At 35.7% G+C, this 17,478-nt stretch overlaps 1 protein-coding gene across 2 annotated transcripts in view; it reads right to left on the reverse strand.

The window, feature by feature from the left end:
• The window catches only part of LOC111055350 (protein GDAP2 homolog), a 98,661-nt gene that overhangs the window by 24,465 nt on the left and 56,718 nt on the right, over positions 1-17,478 (reverse strand). For both annotated transcript variants that reach the window (XM_039434520.1, XM_039434525.1), the window contains 3 exons: positions 9,289-9,442; positions 6,947-7,086; positions 1,339-1,393 (listed from right to left, as the gene is read on the reverse strand). In XM_039434520.1, coding sequence (XP_039290454.1) covers positions 1,339-1,393; positions 6,947-7,086; positions 9,289-9,442 — 349 coding nt within the window. The remainder of the gene's footprint in view (positions 1-1,338; positions 1,394-6,946; positions 7,087-9,288; positions 9,443-17,478) is intronic.

Genomic DNA, 17,478 nt, shown 5'->3' on the forward strand with positions numbered 1-17,478 from the left:
ACTCGACCTTAGGATCTATAGCCAATGATAAATTAATGGTGTAACTAAAATGCATCCTTTTGGAAAAATATTTCACGTTCATCCAAGATTTTTCAACAATTTACGATTTCATCAATTTACAACAGCTATGGTAGTTTAATAATAATCATTAGATTACTTAATTAACTTATTTAACATAATAAATATTCGATTGATATAAAATCCAAATTAATGCAATTAATACTCTGAAGAGGACATTGAGAAAATAGTTACTGTACAGATAGAAATACAGATAAGTAGAATACTGGCAAAATATTCTACCTCGTCCAATTGAGAATTCAATATCACTTATCTGATTTGGATTAATTATTTTGAATTTATAGGGATTGAATACTTCCATAATTTATTTAATGATATAAACAAAAATCACCCTCACACCAAGTCTACACTTTTCTATAAAAATTTCATCACAAAGTGGTATTTGAATGCTAAAAAATCTTTTGTTTCAAAATATACAGAGTGGGTGAAAAGTCCGAGAACGGCTTAATATCTCATACACAAAGATAATTTGACGGTCGGTGAGATTGGGGATCCTAATCAAATTTGAAATACTACTTTACTATGACTTTGAAAATCTGGTCTGCCATATTGAATGCAACTTCATTTCTTTAAATAGGAAGGTTATCATGCAATACATGATTTCAATACAGAATTTCAAGACAAAATGAATGGCAAAAACCGCACATCGATATCTCAAACTATTTAGAAGTTATTCACATTATTAATCAATACCACTTATGTATTTCATTTGTTTTATATCGATGTGCAATTTTCGCCATTCATTTTTTTCTTGAAATTCCGTTTCGAAATCATGTATCGCATGACCACCTTCCTATCTAAAAAAATAAAGTTGCATTCAAAATGGCGGATCCAAGATAGCGGACCAGATTTTTAGTCATAGTAAAGTAGTATTTAAAATTTAAGTAGGATCCCCAATCACACCCACCGTCAAATTACCTTGGTGTATAAGATATTAAGCCGTTCTCGGACTTTTCAACCACTCTGTATGTATTATTTTAAGTCATTGATTGATACAAACGCAAATTATATACCGTAGTTATGACTGTGAGAAGAAACTGGTTTAGCCATGGCCATTCTATGCAGTTCTAAAATGGTAAATGAAGTAATACTATAGTTACACTATAGATTGGCCATAGCTTCGCCCAAATTTTATAAACAGTAATAATTTTATAATATATAATTTCAATCCAAAAATTTATGATAAATTTTCTGTCCAAAAACCTATTTCAGGTTTCTTCCTAACTTAAGATTAACTTATTCAATTATAGGTTAGCATACCTTTGTCCAAAATGTGGGATGTATGACATAGAAGGCTTTCAGGTTTTTCTTGTACCTGAAAGAAGAAGATTTATAAATTACGTTTTTTCATAAATTTAATTTGCAGAAACTCATTGCATGAGGTAAGAAACTCATTGCAAGTACGATAACGCTCAATCAAATTGCATTGACCAACATTTGTTTATATGTGATACTCTTAGTGTCTGAGCTCGCATAGCACAGAACCTATTGTGACGAGCTTAGGAATCCATTTTTGCGGCCGGTTTTCGCCTGTTGATGTCAACACCAAACAAACAATAATTCTGCCTACTGACTCTTCAATAGAGGGTCTGTGAGGAGCCGGCTAGTACAGACAGATATCGTTATCATCCCCGTCGATACAATCAACAGCTCAACACTTCAGATAATCAGCTGTTAGCAGAGGCGCGCGTCTCCCGTTGCTATGACTACGATCTGCGTCATTTGTGGACATCGCAGGCATACTACTTGAAGTTAGCTGTTCAACCTTGAATTTCCTAATCGGCGGATAAGCGGATAAGCCCTACGAAAATAGTCTGCGCAATCTCTACAGCGGCCTGTTTAGTTGTTTTCATATTTGAACTTTGGAAACATGGAAAATAAAAGCTCTGGTGGAGCAGCTGAAATTATTCATATCAAACGAACTTAATTCTATTAAGATAGAAATGAGTACTAATAATATGGCGGTCAAAACTTCAGTGGAGACTTGTAAGAAAGAGCTTATGAACACAATAACTAAACTAAAAACAGATATCAACACTTGTAATGTAAAAATAGGTAAGTTGAACAAGGAGAACGACACAATCAAAAGAAATATATCAAGAATAAATAAGCAAGTTATCAATAATACACAACTACTCCAGTATAATGGAATAAAAATTATGAATATTCCTAGGGTGGAAAGCGAGAGTTTGGTCAACATTATTAAAATCATTTCGGAGAGTATTGATTTCACCCTCAATAAAGACACAATAAATCGATGCTAGCTTATGCCATCTCGGAATCCAAAGGCTATTTCTCCCATTATACTAAAATTTAACAACGAATCTGATAAGAGAGGATTTCTTTCATCAGCGCGGAAGTCATCTGAAGTTCTGAAGACTGGGCTGCTGGGTATGGAGACAGACACACCTATTTTTTGTCAAGAGTTGATGTCACCCTACTTCTATTCTCTTTTCAAACGTTCAAAGGATTTCCAATCAAGAGGTGTGCTCAAGTACGTTTGGTTTAGGAACAACGAACTGATGGTTAGGAAATCAGATTCAAATAAAACCTTTAAAATCAGATATGCTGAGGACAAAGGTGCTTTGGTTGGGGTTGAGGACCCTCACTACTCGGGAGACGACTTGGAAAGTGAAGGGTTGAGCACAGAAGCTTCGGAAAATGGGAATAAGACAACGGCAACCACAAGGAAGAAAAGGAAAGTTAACGCAGAGAGGCAGAGAAGAGGTAACCTATCCCAGCGTTCGATGGATAATTTTTTAGAGGAGCAGACACATTAAGAGATGACTCAAAAGTACGAAGTGAAAAGTATTCAGATATTGGAGTAGCCTAATATTTTGGAATGTTGGAGGATTTTGTAATGTGTATAATTTCAGCGCGGAAACAATTGATTACTTGTCTAAGAGCTCTATAATTTATTTCTCTTGTCAACAATGATTATCCTAGACCGGCATGGTTTGAATATTATAATGTGTTCACTTCCAATGCGACCAGATTTAATATCAGAGGTAGAAAAAGAATTTGAGTGATACAACTATGCTGGATGATAACAGCTATTGGCTGATACTGAAAATAAGAATTCTCAACTTCTTTCTGATTGTGGGGAATGTCTATTGGAGACCTAGTGCAAGCACTGATTCCTGTCTTGACTTACATTCGAATTTCTTGAGAGGTAAAAATTGATGAAGAGGCCTCTGAAATAATATTGGGAGGAAACTGGAATGCAAGAATTGGTTTACTCAATCAATATGTGGAAGAATTGTCGGAAGAGACAGAGTTGAGCAGTGAGAGGCGAGCACAGGATCTGGTATGTGATCCTCGGGGTCGCAAGTTGGTTGAATTGATGAAAGACAATGGAATGCTGGTAGTGAATGGTAGATCAATTAATGACAAGCATGGCAAATTCACAAACATCACATATATAATGGAAGTAGCACAGTTGATATGGCATGGAACTGATTGACTATATTAGTGACTTTGAAATCGCGCCCTGTTTTGAAAGTTGTAGTCATATGCCTGTCTCAGTAACTATCAAGACACCCTTCGAATATTCGGAGCCAGCGGTACCAGCAATCCAAACAGAAAGATTAATATCACGATACAACTTGACAAGAGAAAATATAAATTATTTCAAAAGACTTATGACAGAAAATCGAAGAATCCATTTCTATTCGGAAAATGCTAGCGAACTCTATGATAATTTTTCAATTGCTGTAAGAGAAAATGCAGTACAATCAGAAGTACTGATTATCAAAAGAGTAATCAGTTCAACAGAAAGTAAGAGAGTTAGTCAAGATAAGCCATGGTATGATCTAGAGTGTGCAAAAGCAAAGAGGAAAATACGCAAGGAGTGAAGGAAATTTGATAGGCAACCTTCTCAAATCAATCTTTCAAATCTACTGCAGTCTAAGAAGGCGTTCAGGGAGATAACAAGAAGAGCAAAAAGATTATTCCATGAAAACTTGTTGAATGAAATTTATCAGGCAAAGGATAGTAAATCATTTTGGAACGCTGTTAAGGTTAAGAGAAACACTCAGAGATGGCCGAAGAAAAATTCAAATTGTTCTGTAAGCCTTGAGGCTTGGATCCAGTACTATAGAAATTTCTATGCAGGACCTCGAACAGAATTGGTTTTAACCTGTGTATACTCGGATGAATACATGGACGGAGAGATAAGCTTAATAGAGCTACAAAGAGTTATCCAGAAGAGCAAGATGAGAAAATCGCCTTGAATTGATGGATTGGGCTATGAATTGTTCAAGATCTTGCCGGCCTCATGGGAACACTACTTGTTGAACTTGTTCAATAATGTATTCAACTCAGGAATAGCACCTGAGAGCTGGGGACAAATACTTATGTTCCATCTATTCAAGAAGGGAGACCCTAGCTTACCGGAAAACTTTCGAGGAATCGCGCTAATCAATGCCATAACAAAGCTGTATACAAATATTTTAGCTGAGAGGATAATGCAATGGGCAGAATTAGAGGGCAAACTCCCAAAGGAGCAGAGTGGTTTCAGGAAAGCCAGAGGATGCATAGACAACATATTTGTGCTCAGTTCAGCTTTAAATATAGCTACTCGACTCCAAAAAAGGACAGTTTTCACCAAGTTCGTGGATTACAAACGAGCTTTTGATAGTTTGGATTATTCAATATTATGGCCTAAGCTCTGTAGTCTTGGCATATCCACAAAAATGATTAAGAATATGAAGTTCATATATGATATTGCAGTTGTACAATTGAACACTGGCTCGGAATCGAGAATCAATGTCACCAAAGGCGTCTTGCAGGGTGATTCAATGAGTCCTCTAATCTTTTCATTATTCATAAGCGACATTGTATCCTTTTTTGAAAATCGTGGATGTAAAGGAGTTAATTTGAGGGGAGACAGAGATCTTGTAGCGCTGCTATATGCAGATGATCTTGTAGTTATAGATATGACATGGAGGGGTACCAGGAGAGCATCAGATATTTTGAGGGAATACTGTACCTTGAATAATCTGGAGGTGAATGTTCTAAAAACAAAAGTGATACCAGTAAGAAGAGGTGGTAGAGGTAACAGACAACAGATCACTTTTCAGGATCAGCAAATTGAAACTACAAGTAGATATTGCTACCTGGGAACGGCTTTTTCTTCATCTGGACTCTTCTCTGCAAATATGGACGAGGCTAGTAAGAAGGCGCGGATGGCGTCAAATAAACTAAAAGAGATATGTATCTCTAGAAGAGTAAGCCAATTGGAGACAATTGTACGACTTCACCAGTCTATTGTGGCATCTACCCTTTTGTACGCAGCTGAAGTATGGGTACCATCTTACTGTGACAGGATTGAATCAGCCGATAAGCATTTCTTCAAATCACTCTACTTTTGGAGAAAGAATACCCCAATGCACTATATACGCATTGAGTTAGGATTAAACCACAGTGAGAGTATAGTCCTGAAAAAATGCTGATGTGGTATCTGAAAGTAAAGAGAATGGAGACCGGGAGGCTGCCAAGAATATGCCTTGAGAGACTCCAGGAGTTGGATTTGATGCCCGCAAACAAAGTGAAATATAATTGGATATCTCAGCTAAACAAAAAACTTCGTAGTGCTGAACTTGAGAATGAGCTACATAGAATGGAAACCATAACAGATGTAATTCGAATATTGGAAGAATATAAGGAAAACAAAGTCCTTATAGACATCAACCGGGTAGTGAACTCACGCTACAATAGTCTTTTCCAGCATATAAGCAGTCTAGGCACAGGAGAGCTGTACTTGAGCTTTAGAAGAAATATATGGAAAATGCGCCTCATCAGTCAACTGAGATTAGCCCAACCAAACCACTCTACAATCTACTATAAGGATCCAGAGCTTCCAATCTGCGCTGAACATCAGTTGGAGTAATGCAGCAGGGTGGAACTGAATGGTTCCAACCAAAATCAAATGTAGGGACATTAACTGTGTGCTGCACAAAAATAGATGGAGAATAATTAGAGAAGAGTTCACACTTATCAACAGGAGTTGCAGCACTTTTTGTCTCCAATCTCATAAAAGTAGGTCTGGCTGACCCTTTTCTCAAACCATTCACATGTGACCAGAAAGATTTTATATTTGTCTGAACAGATTCCTCTACTCGAAGTAAATAGTTATTGTAACACCTTCTAGTCAAGACACGACATTGATCCCTCAATTTGCAAAAAACTTCATAGAGCTGAATACTACCAATTGCCTTATACTTTCTATGAGCAGTTTTCTTGGCCACAACCAATCTTCTTAATTCATTGGAGAACCACTTAGGGAAACTAGAGACATGAACCTTCCTCATGGGAGTGAACCTCTTGATGGTCAAGCTCATATACCTACAGAAATTACTGAAATGTTCCTCAGCTCTAAAGCTATCATCAAAATTTGCAACTGGGTAATTCATATTTTGAAACTCCAAAAATATGGAAGCTAAATCGCACTTCTGAAAATCAGGTATTTGTTTTACATAGCTGGGTTGTGTCCCCCTGGATAAACTGAAACTGATACATATTGCAGAATGGTGTCTATCCTCTACAACCAGCAAGCAAATCATGTGCCTGCCTTACTCACAACTAGGTTTGCAACAGATGAAAACACTAGATCCAGAACACTAGATCCAGAACACTAGATCCAGAACACTAGATCCAGAACACTAGATCCAGAACACTAGATCCTCTGATATTCTGCACACCATTCATCTGCTGAAGATCATGTGCTAAGGCTTAATCAGCAATGCACTTGGAAACAGCACCATTTACCAAGTTTAGTCTTGACCAATTCACATTTGGTAAATTAAAATCACCCATTAATATTATACTATCTGGGTACTTACTTATGGGGATAAGTAATGGTACTTACTTATAGGGAAGAATATTGTAGACTTCTCTGAGCCAATTGAATGATGGATAGTTGTGATTCGAAGTCAACGTGTGGAAGTAGGTGATGATGTAGTCGCTTTTCACCAGTGGATCGAGCAAGTAGATCAAATACAATAAGGCCTACAAAAGTTACACACAATAAATAAACTTCTTAATAATCGAACAATTTCCTGGATAATGAGATAATTCGATTTTATTATTGAAATATGATAATAATCCTTGAATAACAATAATAATTTACTCGACTAACCAACATAATAATCGTGAGTTACAATTGACCTTGATTTCATCAGTTGTTGTGATGTTAATTTGAATGATTTGAAATACACACGAGAATACAATATATTCATGGTTTGAATATTTCTAATATCGAACCATAAGCTTATAGAAAAATTGACAACCATATTAATATAATTTATATGTGATCTTCAACTCATAGATGATACAGGGTGTTTCAGAGGAACGGGAAATTTTAAAAGTTAAGTAATTTCAAGATGAACAAATCTTTAAATAAAAAGTTTTCATATCATTCAATAGTAAAAATAATGCCATTTCAGAATAAAATAATAACCGTAACTTTTATTTTTTGAAGATGACATCTTGCAGGTGTGTTCCTTTTCCACGCAAACATTCCTGTTGTCTCTTCATAATATTGTCCATGGTTTGACGTAACATTACAACTAGAATTTGAAATCGCTTCTCGAATCTTGGCTTTCAATTCTTCCCATGTTGCAGAATGGGAAGAAAACTTGAAAACATTCATGTAGTCTCTTCATCACATTGTCCATGGTTTGACGTAACATAAAAACTGGAAATTGAAATTGCTTTTCGAATCATGGCTTTCAATTCTTCCCTTATTGAGGAATTAAAAGCCAAGATTCAAGAACCGATTTCAAATTCCAGTTGTAATGTTACGTCAAACCATGGACAATGTGATGAAAAGACTACAGGAATATTTGCGTAGAAAAAATCAAGGTTATTATTTATTCTGAAATGGCATTATTTTTACTATTGAATGATATGAAAACTTTTTATTTAAAGATTTGTTTATCTTGAAATTACTTAACTTTCAAAATTTCCCGTTCCTCTGAAACACTCTGTATTACCATGCTTACATGATCAATTTATTTAAGTCTGTGCAACAGATAGATTCTTGAAACTGAAATGAATCCATAAAACTAACGCTGATTTGTTAATCGTCGTTAATGTCAATTTATTTAACATACGTATGTGCAACTGGCCCATAGTTTTGATACTTCGTTTTCCTGCCTACACGTGGCATGCATTATAAATTTTTCAGCTAGAACAGCTTTTTGAGACAAGTGCTAAATAAACGTCTACAGTTTCATCAATGCTGTATCGGCAATATGGAAACGCATGCAGTTAATATGTATTTAAATGAAGGTGTTGATATTTATATAAAAAATTATTCTCTTCCATTTTTATTTAGTTAAAATTTCAAAATTATTCGAGCCCTGATAGAATGACTGACTCGCTTTACAGTTGAAGTATGCCTATTTTAAATTTTTCAATATTTGATTACATCAAGTTTTCAATTATTTGTCATGCTTCCAGTTGTTGTAAGGAAGCAGCAGAACATTCCTCTTAAAAGGGAAATTAGAAGATAGGTATGATTGGGGGTCCTTTTCGAATGATAAAAACAGGTTTTTCGTTGCACCCAAATTTTTTCCGATATTTTGGAACCGCCACTTTCAATCCAACTTCTTTTTTTAATTGAAAGGTGGTCATATGATACACGATTCCGATACAGGATTTCCAGAGAAAAGGTATGGTGAAAACTGCACATCGATATCTCAAACCTTTCAAAATTTATTCTCATTCATTTCCTTTATTATAGTATAGAAGATAATAGATAGATGGATGATATATCCATCTATCTATCATCTTCTATACTAATCAAGTAAAGAACTGGCTTAAACACGTATACACGTGTAGAGGATAGGAAAATTATGTTTGACGCATCATCACGTCTGAACTACTGGACTGATTTACTTGAAATGCTGCCTATAAATTCTTAATCAACCGAGGATTCTTATAGGCCTATTTTTAATTCTTCTAAATTTCATTACGTCAAGTTCAAAAATGCGAGGCACGGGTTACCTGCTAGTATCTGATAAAATTAATATTTGGAAAAAAATTTCTCAGGAAAAGTTTTCTATTTTGAAAACTTGACCGAGAAAATTTGAAAAATATTATCAGTAAAAAGTTTTTATTTAGTCTGTTGCACAGCCTTATGCGCTATACTTTACTGGAATCCAACTTGTGGATTAATTTATTTGAAGTGATTGCAATGCAGTTTACCTTATCTAGGTTGATATCTTTGAATCGAAACCACTTGCCGACGAAGACAATGACCGGCCGGCCGAACCTGTCGACGCCGCTCTGGTAGAGGCAACCAATGCCCGACACCTCCGACAGGTCTTCGGTCTTCGCTCTTCTCAACAAACGCTCATACCTGTAACACGCAGCAAATCAAAACATAAATTAATGAAACGGAATTGATACATATTTACAAACAATTATTATTCTTAAGAACTTTCTCAGGCAAGCACAAACATCGGTGTTCATTCATTTATTCGTGGATACAATTACAAATCATAAAAATATTATTAGGAAGGAGCAACAGGCTAGTGATAGTGTTGCTATCCTTGTCTGTCATGTAAACATATAATGAACAACCAAAATATTTCATCTCAATTGTGAAGATTTATTATGAAATCATTGAGAATACAGTATGTAAAAATATAATGAGTTACCAAAATATTCAATCTGAACTACGAAAATTTATTATGAAATAATTGAAAATATAATTCATTGACGAATAAAATATATTTGATTATTATCTTATCAACAAGAATGAACAGTTACTATTACATCAGATATACTGGTATAAGCTATATTAAATACAAGGAAGTGGCAAGGCAGTGGCAATCGGCAACGCTGTTCTCATATCTTTCTCGACTTCCATTATAACGTGGACCTCACTATAGAGTCGTTTTGATTCGTTCCTGTTATTTTATGCTAGTTGTTATTGCTATTTGCTAGTAATAATTTGCAGCAATGTTTCACCTCAACCTACTGAAGATGATTTCATGAGATTCAAGCAATTATAATCAAATTTTGTTCATAGTTAGTCTTAGCTCAAGAGATAAAAATTATAGAGAGGAAGGTTATATGTAAGAGTAAAAAAATAATAATAAGAGTAAATGTCTATTTCGATGTTTTTCTTTGTATTTATTGCTATTTTTATGTTTCTTTTATTTGAATTAGGTAAATACTTGCGGTTTTTGGTAATTCTATACAGTACGGCACCAAAAATGTTACAGTTCTAGACAGGATCATGGTTGGTAGAAAGTAAAGGTTGAGTACCGGATGAAAATTGATAGGATTACACTTTTTTGAGGTTGAAGCAGATACGTTTTCATTGTCCTTATTTGAACAATTCTAACTTTCAATACAATTATTTATTTTCATTAGAAAATCGATTTCTACTAAGTAGTCAATAGATGGTATTGAAGTTTCTCGACTAGTGATGACAGGCGGCAGGCCGGCCCTGTTTGAAATGCAAGAGGTGTGGGGTGTGGGCTTGGTTGCAACATGCGAGGACATACTTAAAAAGGACAAGGCTGTTCGCACCGAGACTGAGATGACATCGCGGGATGAAAGAGACAAAAATCAAGAAGAACAAGCTCAAGAAGAAGAACAAGAAGAAGAAGAAGAAGAAAAAAAAGAGAAGACAAAAAAGAAGAAAAAGAAAATGATGATGAAAAAAATAATAAGAATAATCAGAAGAACAAGGAGCAAGAAGAAGATGAAAGATGAGAAGAAGGCAAATCAGAACAAGGAGTAGAAGAAAAAACAATAAGAAGAAGAAGAAAAACAAGAAGATTCAAAATAGCAAGATAAAGATGAAGAGGAAGGAGATAATGAAGAAAAAGGAGGATGAGGAGGAGGAGAAAGACGAGAAGGAAAATGAAGTGAAAAATAATATGCAAAATGAGAAGTATAAAAAATCAAGTCAAAGGAGGAGGAGAAGATGACGAAGAAGATGGAGGAGGAGAATTATAAGGATAAGATGAGAAGAAGAAAAATCAGAACAAGGAGTAGAAGAAAAACAATACGAAGAAGAAGAAAAACAAGAAGATTCAAAATAGCAAGATAAAGATGAAGAAGAGGATGAGAGAGATAATGAAGTAAATGGAGAAGAAGAAGCAGAGGAAGAAGGAGGGAAAAATTATATGCAAAAGAAGAAGAATGAAAAAAACAATAATTGAAAGGAGGAGAAGACGAGGAAGAAGGTTGAGAAGAAGAAGAAAAAGGAGAAGGAGAAGAATTAGATTGACAAGAAAAACATAATTAAAATATAAAATGGAAGATTTCGATGATGGAGAAGGAGTATAGTTAGAAGAACAATTAGATGAGGATGAAGAAGAAGACTAGAATTGAGTGAAAAGCGCGCGGCGCACCGAATACAGAACAAGTAGCGACAATCACAGCTCTATTTGCGTCTTGTGAATGTAAGTGAGAGCAAGCAGACAGCTGACAGCAGACAGCAGACGTGGTGACCATTGTGAAAGAGCATCGCATTCAAAAGTATCGAGTTGCTGTTGTTTGCTCCGAGGTGCATGACGGACCTTGCTGTTGCTGTTGCTTTTGTCCCATTCTCTCACTGGCCGCTCTCTGATGCTTATCAGTTTACTCCAATATTTGTCCTCTCATACGTCATTATAACGTATGACGATGTTTCAAATGCTGTTCCAAACGATATGATGAACAATAAATTGCAACCGAAATCATGGAATGTGTAGGTTTCATTCCAAATTCTAATAATGCGGTGGGGATTGTTGAATGGGTTCGAATAACATAAGTTGAGAAGAATCCTCTAGTACAGGGTTGGCCACAACGTGACTCGCGAGCCACATGCGGCTCTTGAGTTAATCTGGTGCGGCTCTCAAACCCAAGTTCAAAGTAAAAATATTACTGATTTTAAAAATTATAATAATTAAATTGAAAGTTGTTTAAGCCAACCATAACAATCTGGCATTTCAGCTATTGATTTTTGTTAGAAAGTCCCAAAAGAAAAATACCCTCTAACAAAAGTGTGTACTATGAGACTAATCTCAATATTTGGTACTACGTATGTGTGTGAATCACTGTACTCAACACTTAATTTCATAAAATCTAAACATCATTCTGAACTAATTGATGAACATTTGAGTGAACTCGTGCGAACTCCGCTTACCAGTTATCAACCAAACTTCAAACAACTAACAGCTAAAATAAACTCTCACTCGTAAAAGCACTTGAACACTAATGTTATAAATAGAGTAAAATAAATGTTCCATCTTTCAAAATTAAAAACAGTCTTTAATTTAGTAACCATAAATTCATCTCCAAACAATGCGGCTCGCTTTGAAACAAGCTTCATAAATTTATGGCTCCCTGAGTTGAGGTTAGTGGCCACTCCTGCTCTAGTAAATAGAAAAAGTAAGCTTGCAAGCCAATCCTTGTCTAGGTTTTAGGACATAGCAGTAAACAATCCAATTCTTGTTCAAGACATAGTCAACTTTCGGAGGTTGACATAAAGAGTGATAAATGAATAAATAATACTGAATCACAAGAAGTAAAGATACAAGAAGACTGGGAAGAGATTGGTTTGGTGGCCGCGCCGATACGCTATTGATAAGTACAGTTAAGCTCCATGCGCCGCCTGCCACTCCTATTGTAAGGGTGATGACTTCAAGATTTGAACTACTCTAAGTACTATTCATGAGTTGAAAATGTCGCTACCCTGTGGTTCGGAACCCACCTAAAGCTGTAGGGTTTTTCATATCTCATCGTCATCATCAGTTTCATTACCCACGCATAAACCTAGTGCTCATGTGGGAATCATCCTCACAAAAATAATATTTAGAAAATGTATAGAAGTGCAATAAGACTGGAAGATAATTTATAAACGTTCTAACGTTCATTGAATCATTGATGATTGAACCTGAAATCATGATACGTTCAAAATCAATCTAAACATGATAATGAGAGGAATTAAATGATATGATTTATTAATGTATTAAGCGTATGGCAGGCACTACGACACAGATCTGTATGTTATCTAACACAAGTCACACATGTCAACAATCAAGTCATCAATAATATGATATTGCGATTGTCCAAATCCTAATACGAATTTTAGTGAAAGTGCTTAGACTTTAATTATGTCTGAGATATTATTGAGCTAATCAAGTGAAGAGGAGAGCGTCATTAATTTACATGAGTTGCATTTAAGTGAGTTAACCGTGAGTGCCTCATCTCTCAACTCTCCCTTCCTACCACCTACTCCCTACCCTCAAATTACCAATACCACATGATCTTAGCCGCATCAGTCTACCCTCCGTTATGGACTATTCCGTAGTCTTAAGGTGCAATTCCTTAGCGACGACTCGAGCCAAGCGGTTAGAGCACATAAGCAATAAATTCATTAGATTCGATGATTCATTGGATTTTTATGTTGTATGAACGTTAAGACGGCAGATGAACTATATTGCTTTTACGATTCATATTTAATGAATAATCGAATCTGATGAATTTATAATAGCAATGACGGCTCTAACCACGCGGCTCGAGTCACCACTAAGGATTTGCACCATTAGGTGAATCGTATTTGAAAATTTAGAACCAAGAACTTAATCATTGGTCAAAAAAACTCCATCAATTCTATTTGAATCAAACTGTAATATGGTGAATATTGAGAGGTTTGAATTGAAGTTTTTTGTGCCTTTCTTGTTGAACTGATCAAAATTGAACTAAATATTACCAATATGAACTCTAGTGAACCTTGTTTTTGATTTTTTAAGAATTTATTCATGCACAAAATAAGCAACTGAATTTTGGGTTGCTTCTTGCATCTTGATTTGCTAACTTGCTTCTTATCCATCGAAATTATTGCACTCTTCTAGCATTTCGTCTACTAGCTTGGATTTCGTAATGAAATTAATGCAAACGTATTTAGAAATGTATTTGAACCGTGCGACCCCACGACGTTTTAACCTGAAATTAGGCTGGGCGCTCGACGTGTTCTCTTGAAAATTGGAAAATTTGAGTGGAAGAACGGCATTTCTAAACGAGTCGTCACCGCGAGAAGATGTAGTCATAGAACAAGTCTCGGCCTCTAAATTAGGCTTCGGCCTATTTAGATGGAAAATATCCTTATTATTTATTATTATGTATAATTTAGAATCATGTAGTCTGGAAAATAGTAATCAAAATGTAAACGTGAGTGATTGTGAGTGCCGATTTATTTGTTAAACTTTCGATTCCATGGTAAGTGCCAAAATTATTTTATTAAGCTCGAATAGATTGACCAGACAAATTGACCGAGGCCTCAAATTTATTGTAGAGTAAGTTAGAAAATTCTTGTCTAAATATCAATAAAAATTATGAATCGTTGCGATAATTTGAGAAATATTATTTGAAATTACATTTTTTTATGTTATTGAATAAATAACAAGTAATTGAATAAATAACCGGATTGGTTACAGTGAAGATTATGATTGAATGTAACAGAATTTCAAAGATGACCGATTATTTTATGTTTGAATACAACTAATAAATTAATGTCAGTAGCATTTTTACCAAAATCTTTTATTTGACGTTTCTGGCTCGTGATAAGTTACTTAGTTGCTAAAACAGGTGTTGTTGTTAATAGTGAAGATCTTGGCATTTGCATGAACGAATCCATCCAAAGCTCCCAACCGTAGATTCAAATAAATTAAACAGATTAATAGTTGAGTGGAGATTTTAAAAGCAATTATTATATATTTTCTTTGTTACAAAATGTGGGGCTAACAAAGTCCCCCTGGCCTCCCACCGTTACAAATGATGTCAAGTGTGGGGTAGTGGTATAGATACCTCCACCCGTTACAATGGTGTCATGTGTGTGGGGTAGTGGTATAGATACCTCCACCCGTTACAATGGTGTCATGTGTGTGGGGTAGTGGTATAGATACCTCCACCCTTACAATGGTGTCATGTGTGTGGGGTAGTGGTATAGATACCTCCACCCGTTACAATGGTGTCATGTGTGTGGGGTAGTGGTATAGATACCTCCACCCTTACAATGGTGTCATGTGTGTGGGGTAGTGGTATAGATACCTCCACCCGTTACAATGGTGTCATGTGTGTGGGGTAGTGGTATAGATACCTCCACCCGTTACAATGGTGTCATGTGTGTGGGGTAGTGGTATAGATACCTCCACCCGTTACAATGGTGTCATGTGTGTGGGGTAGTGGTATAGATACCTCACCCGTTACAATGGTGTCATGTGTGTGGGGTAGTGGTATAGATACCTCCACCCGTTACAATGGTGTCATGTGTGTGGGGTAGTGGTATAGATACTTCGCACCCATTACAATGGTGTCATGTGTGTGGGGTAGTGGTATAGATACCTCCACCCATTACAATGGTGTCATGTGTGTGGGGTAGTGGTATAGATACCTCCACCCATTACAATGGTGTCATGTGTGTGGGGTAGTGGTATAGATACCTCCACCCGTTACAATGGTGTCATGTGTGTGGGGTAGTGGTATAGATACCTCCACCCGTTACAATGGTGTCATGTGTGTGGGGTAGTGGTATAGATACCTCCACCCGTTACAATGGTGTCATGTGTGTGGGGTAGTGGTATAGATACTTCGCACCCATTACAATGGTGTCATGTGTGTGGGGTAGTGGTATAGATACCTCCACCCGTTACAATGGTGTCATGTGTGTGGTGTAGTGGTATAGATACCTCCACCCTTACAATGGTGTCATGTGTGTGGGGTAGTGGTATAGATACCTCCACCCGTTACATGGTGTCATGTGTGTGTGGGGTAGTGGTATAGATACCTCCACCCGTTACAATGGTGTCATGTGTGGGGTAGTGGTATAGATACTTCGCACCCATTACAATGGTGTCATGTGTGTGGGGTAGTGGTATAGATACCTCCACCCGTTACAATGGTGTCATGTGTGTGGGGTAGTGGTATAGATACCTCCACCCGTTACAATGGTGTCATGTGTGTGGGGTAGTGGTATAGATACCTCCACCCGTTACAATGGTGTCATGTGTGTGGGGTTTGTCTGCAAAAATGACAAACATCCAAATGCCATAGAAATCAGTAGTTGAGGATTGATAAGAAGTATTGAGAAAATAACCCGTTTCAAGATGACTAATTTCTTAGCAACAAGAGCAGGAACATGAAGTTAAATTTTATTGTGATAACATGACCTCAAATGTGAGACGTAAAATATTTTTGAGGTTAAGAGTGTTAGTTTATGTTGAAAGGAGTTTTGGAATCGGAAAATTGAATCAAAATTATTCTGTAGTTGAACGTTTTGTGAAGATGGAATGGAGGATAGATACCTCCACCCGTTACAAAACCATAAGCCAAATCAGCCACCATATATTAGCCACCATGAGTGAAAAAATCTAGAAATTACTGCACATAAATATAGACCTATAGAATATCATTTGCACAAAATTGTTGTCCTTGTTGACTTTTATTTCACGTTTATCCATGGAAATAAATTCTATAATTGAAATAGAGTTTGCAAATGAATAAATAAATACTAAGATTGAATTATAATTGAACATAGTTGATTTATCCATCAATCGAAAAAACTTAATTGGATAAATAAATCGTATCTATACAGTATCAATAAATAAACGCTTCCACTATGTAATATTAATACATGTACTATATAGTTGAATATTAGGAATTCGAGGTGAAAATTCTCTGATAAGAATGGATTTGATTCATTCAGTCCTAAATTGTATTATTAAAAGAGAATTCAGAGGTTTTGAAGACTATCCATAGTGACATATGAGACAATAAGTTAACAAGTAACAAAATTAGGCTAGTGGATATTGAAATGACACTTTTCTAAATAATACACCTTGAATTATAGCATCAAATCATCACAGAAAACTTGAAATAGTACTGAGGCTAAATAAAAAATGACAGCTTTTTTAAAAATTGCATTAGAGATAAAAGGGTCATTAGTAATGGAATTGAAATATTGAAAATAGACAAACTTGACTTGCAACCTTTATAGGCTGAATAAACGAGATTTACAACTATAGCTTACTAATCAGAATAGTACAGTTTTATTCTCCATACTCATGAATGTCAAAATTTAAATCATGTGAGAGATGAAACTGAAAGATGTAAAATAAAGTTGAATACTAAAGTTGAAGCATAATCAATTATTTATTGCCACATCAAATCAGGCTGCCATATGAATAAAAATATTATTTTAATAATACAACCAATATAAAATTGACCGGGCAATGAATGATTAAAATAATCCGACTTGAATAACAATAAGGAAAATCTAAATTTGATGGAATGTCTTGAACCAGACGTGAAAAAGAGATGCGTAGATGTTCACTTGTAACTTATTTTTGTGAATATTTTGTATGGATTTCGAGTGAATATTTAATGTTTAGAGGA

The sequence above is a fragment of the Nilaparvata lugens genome, chromosome 1, assembly GCF_014356525.2.
Source record: "Nilaparvata lugens isolate BPH chromosome 1, ASM1435652v1, whole genome shotgun sequence".
NCBI lineage: Eukaryota > Metazoa > Arthropoda > Insecta > Hemiptera > Delphacidae > Nilaparvata > Nilaparvata lugens.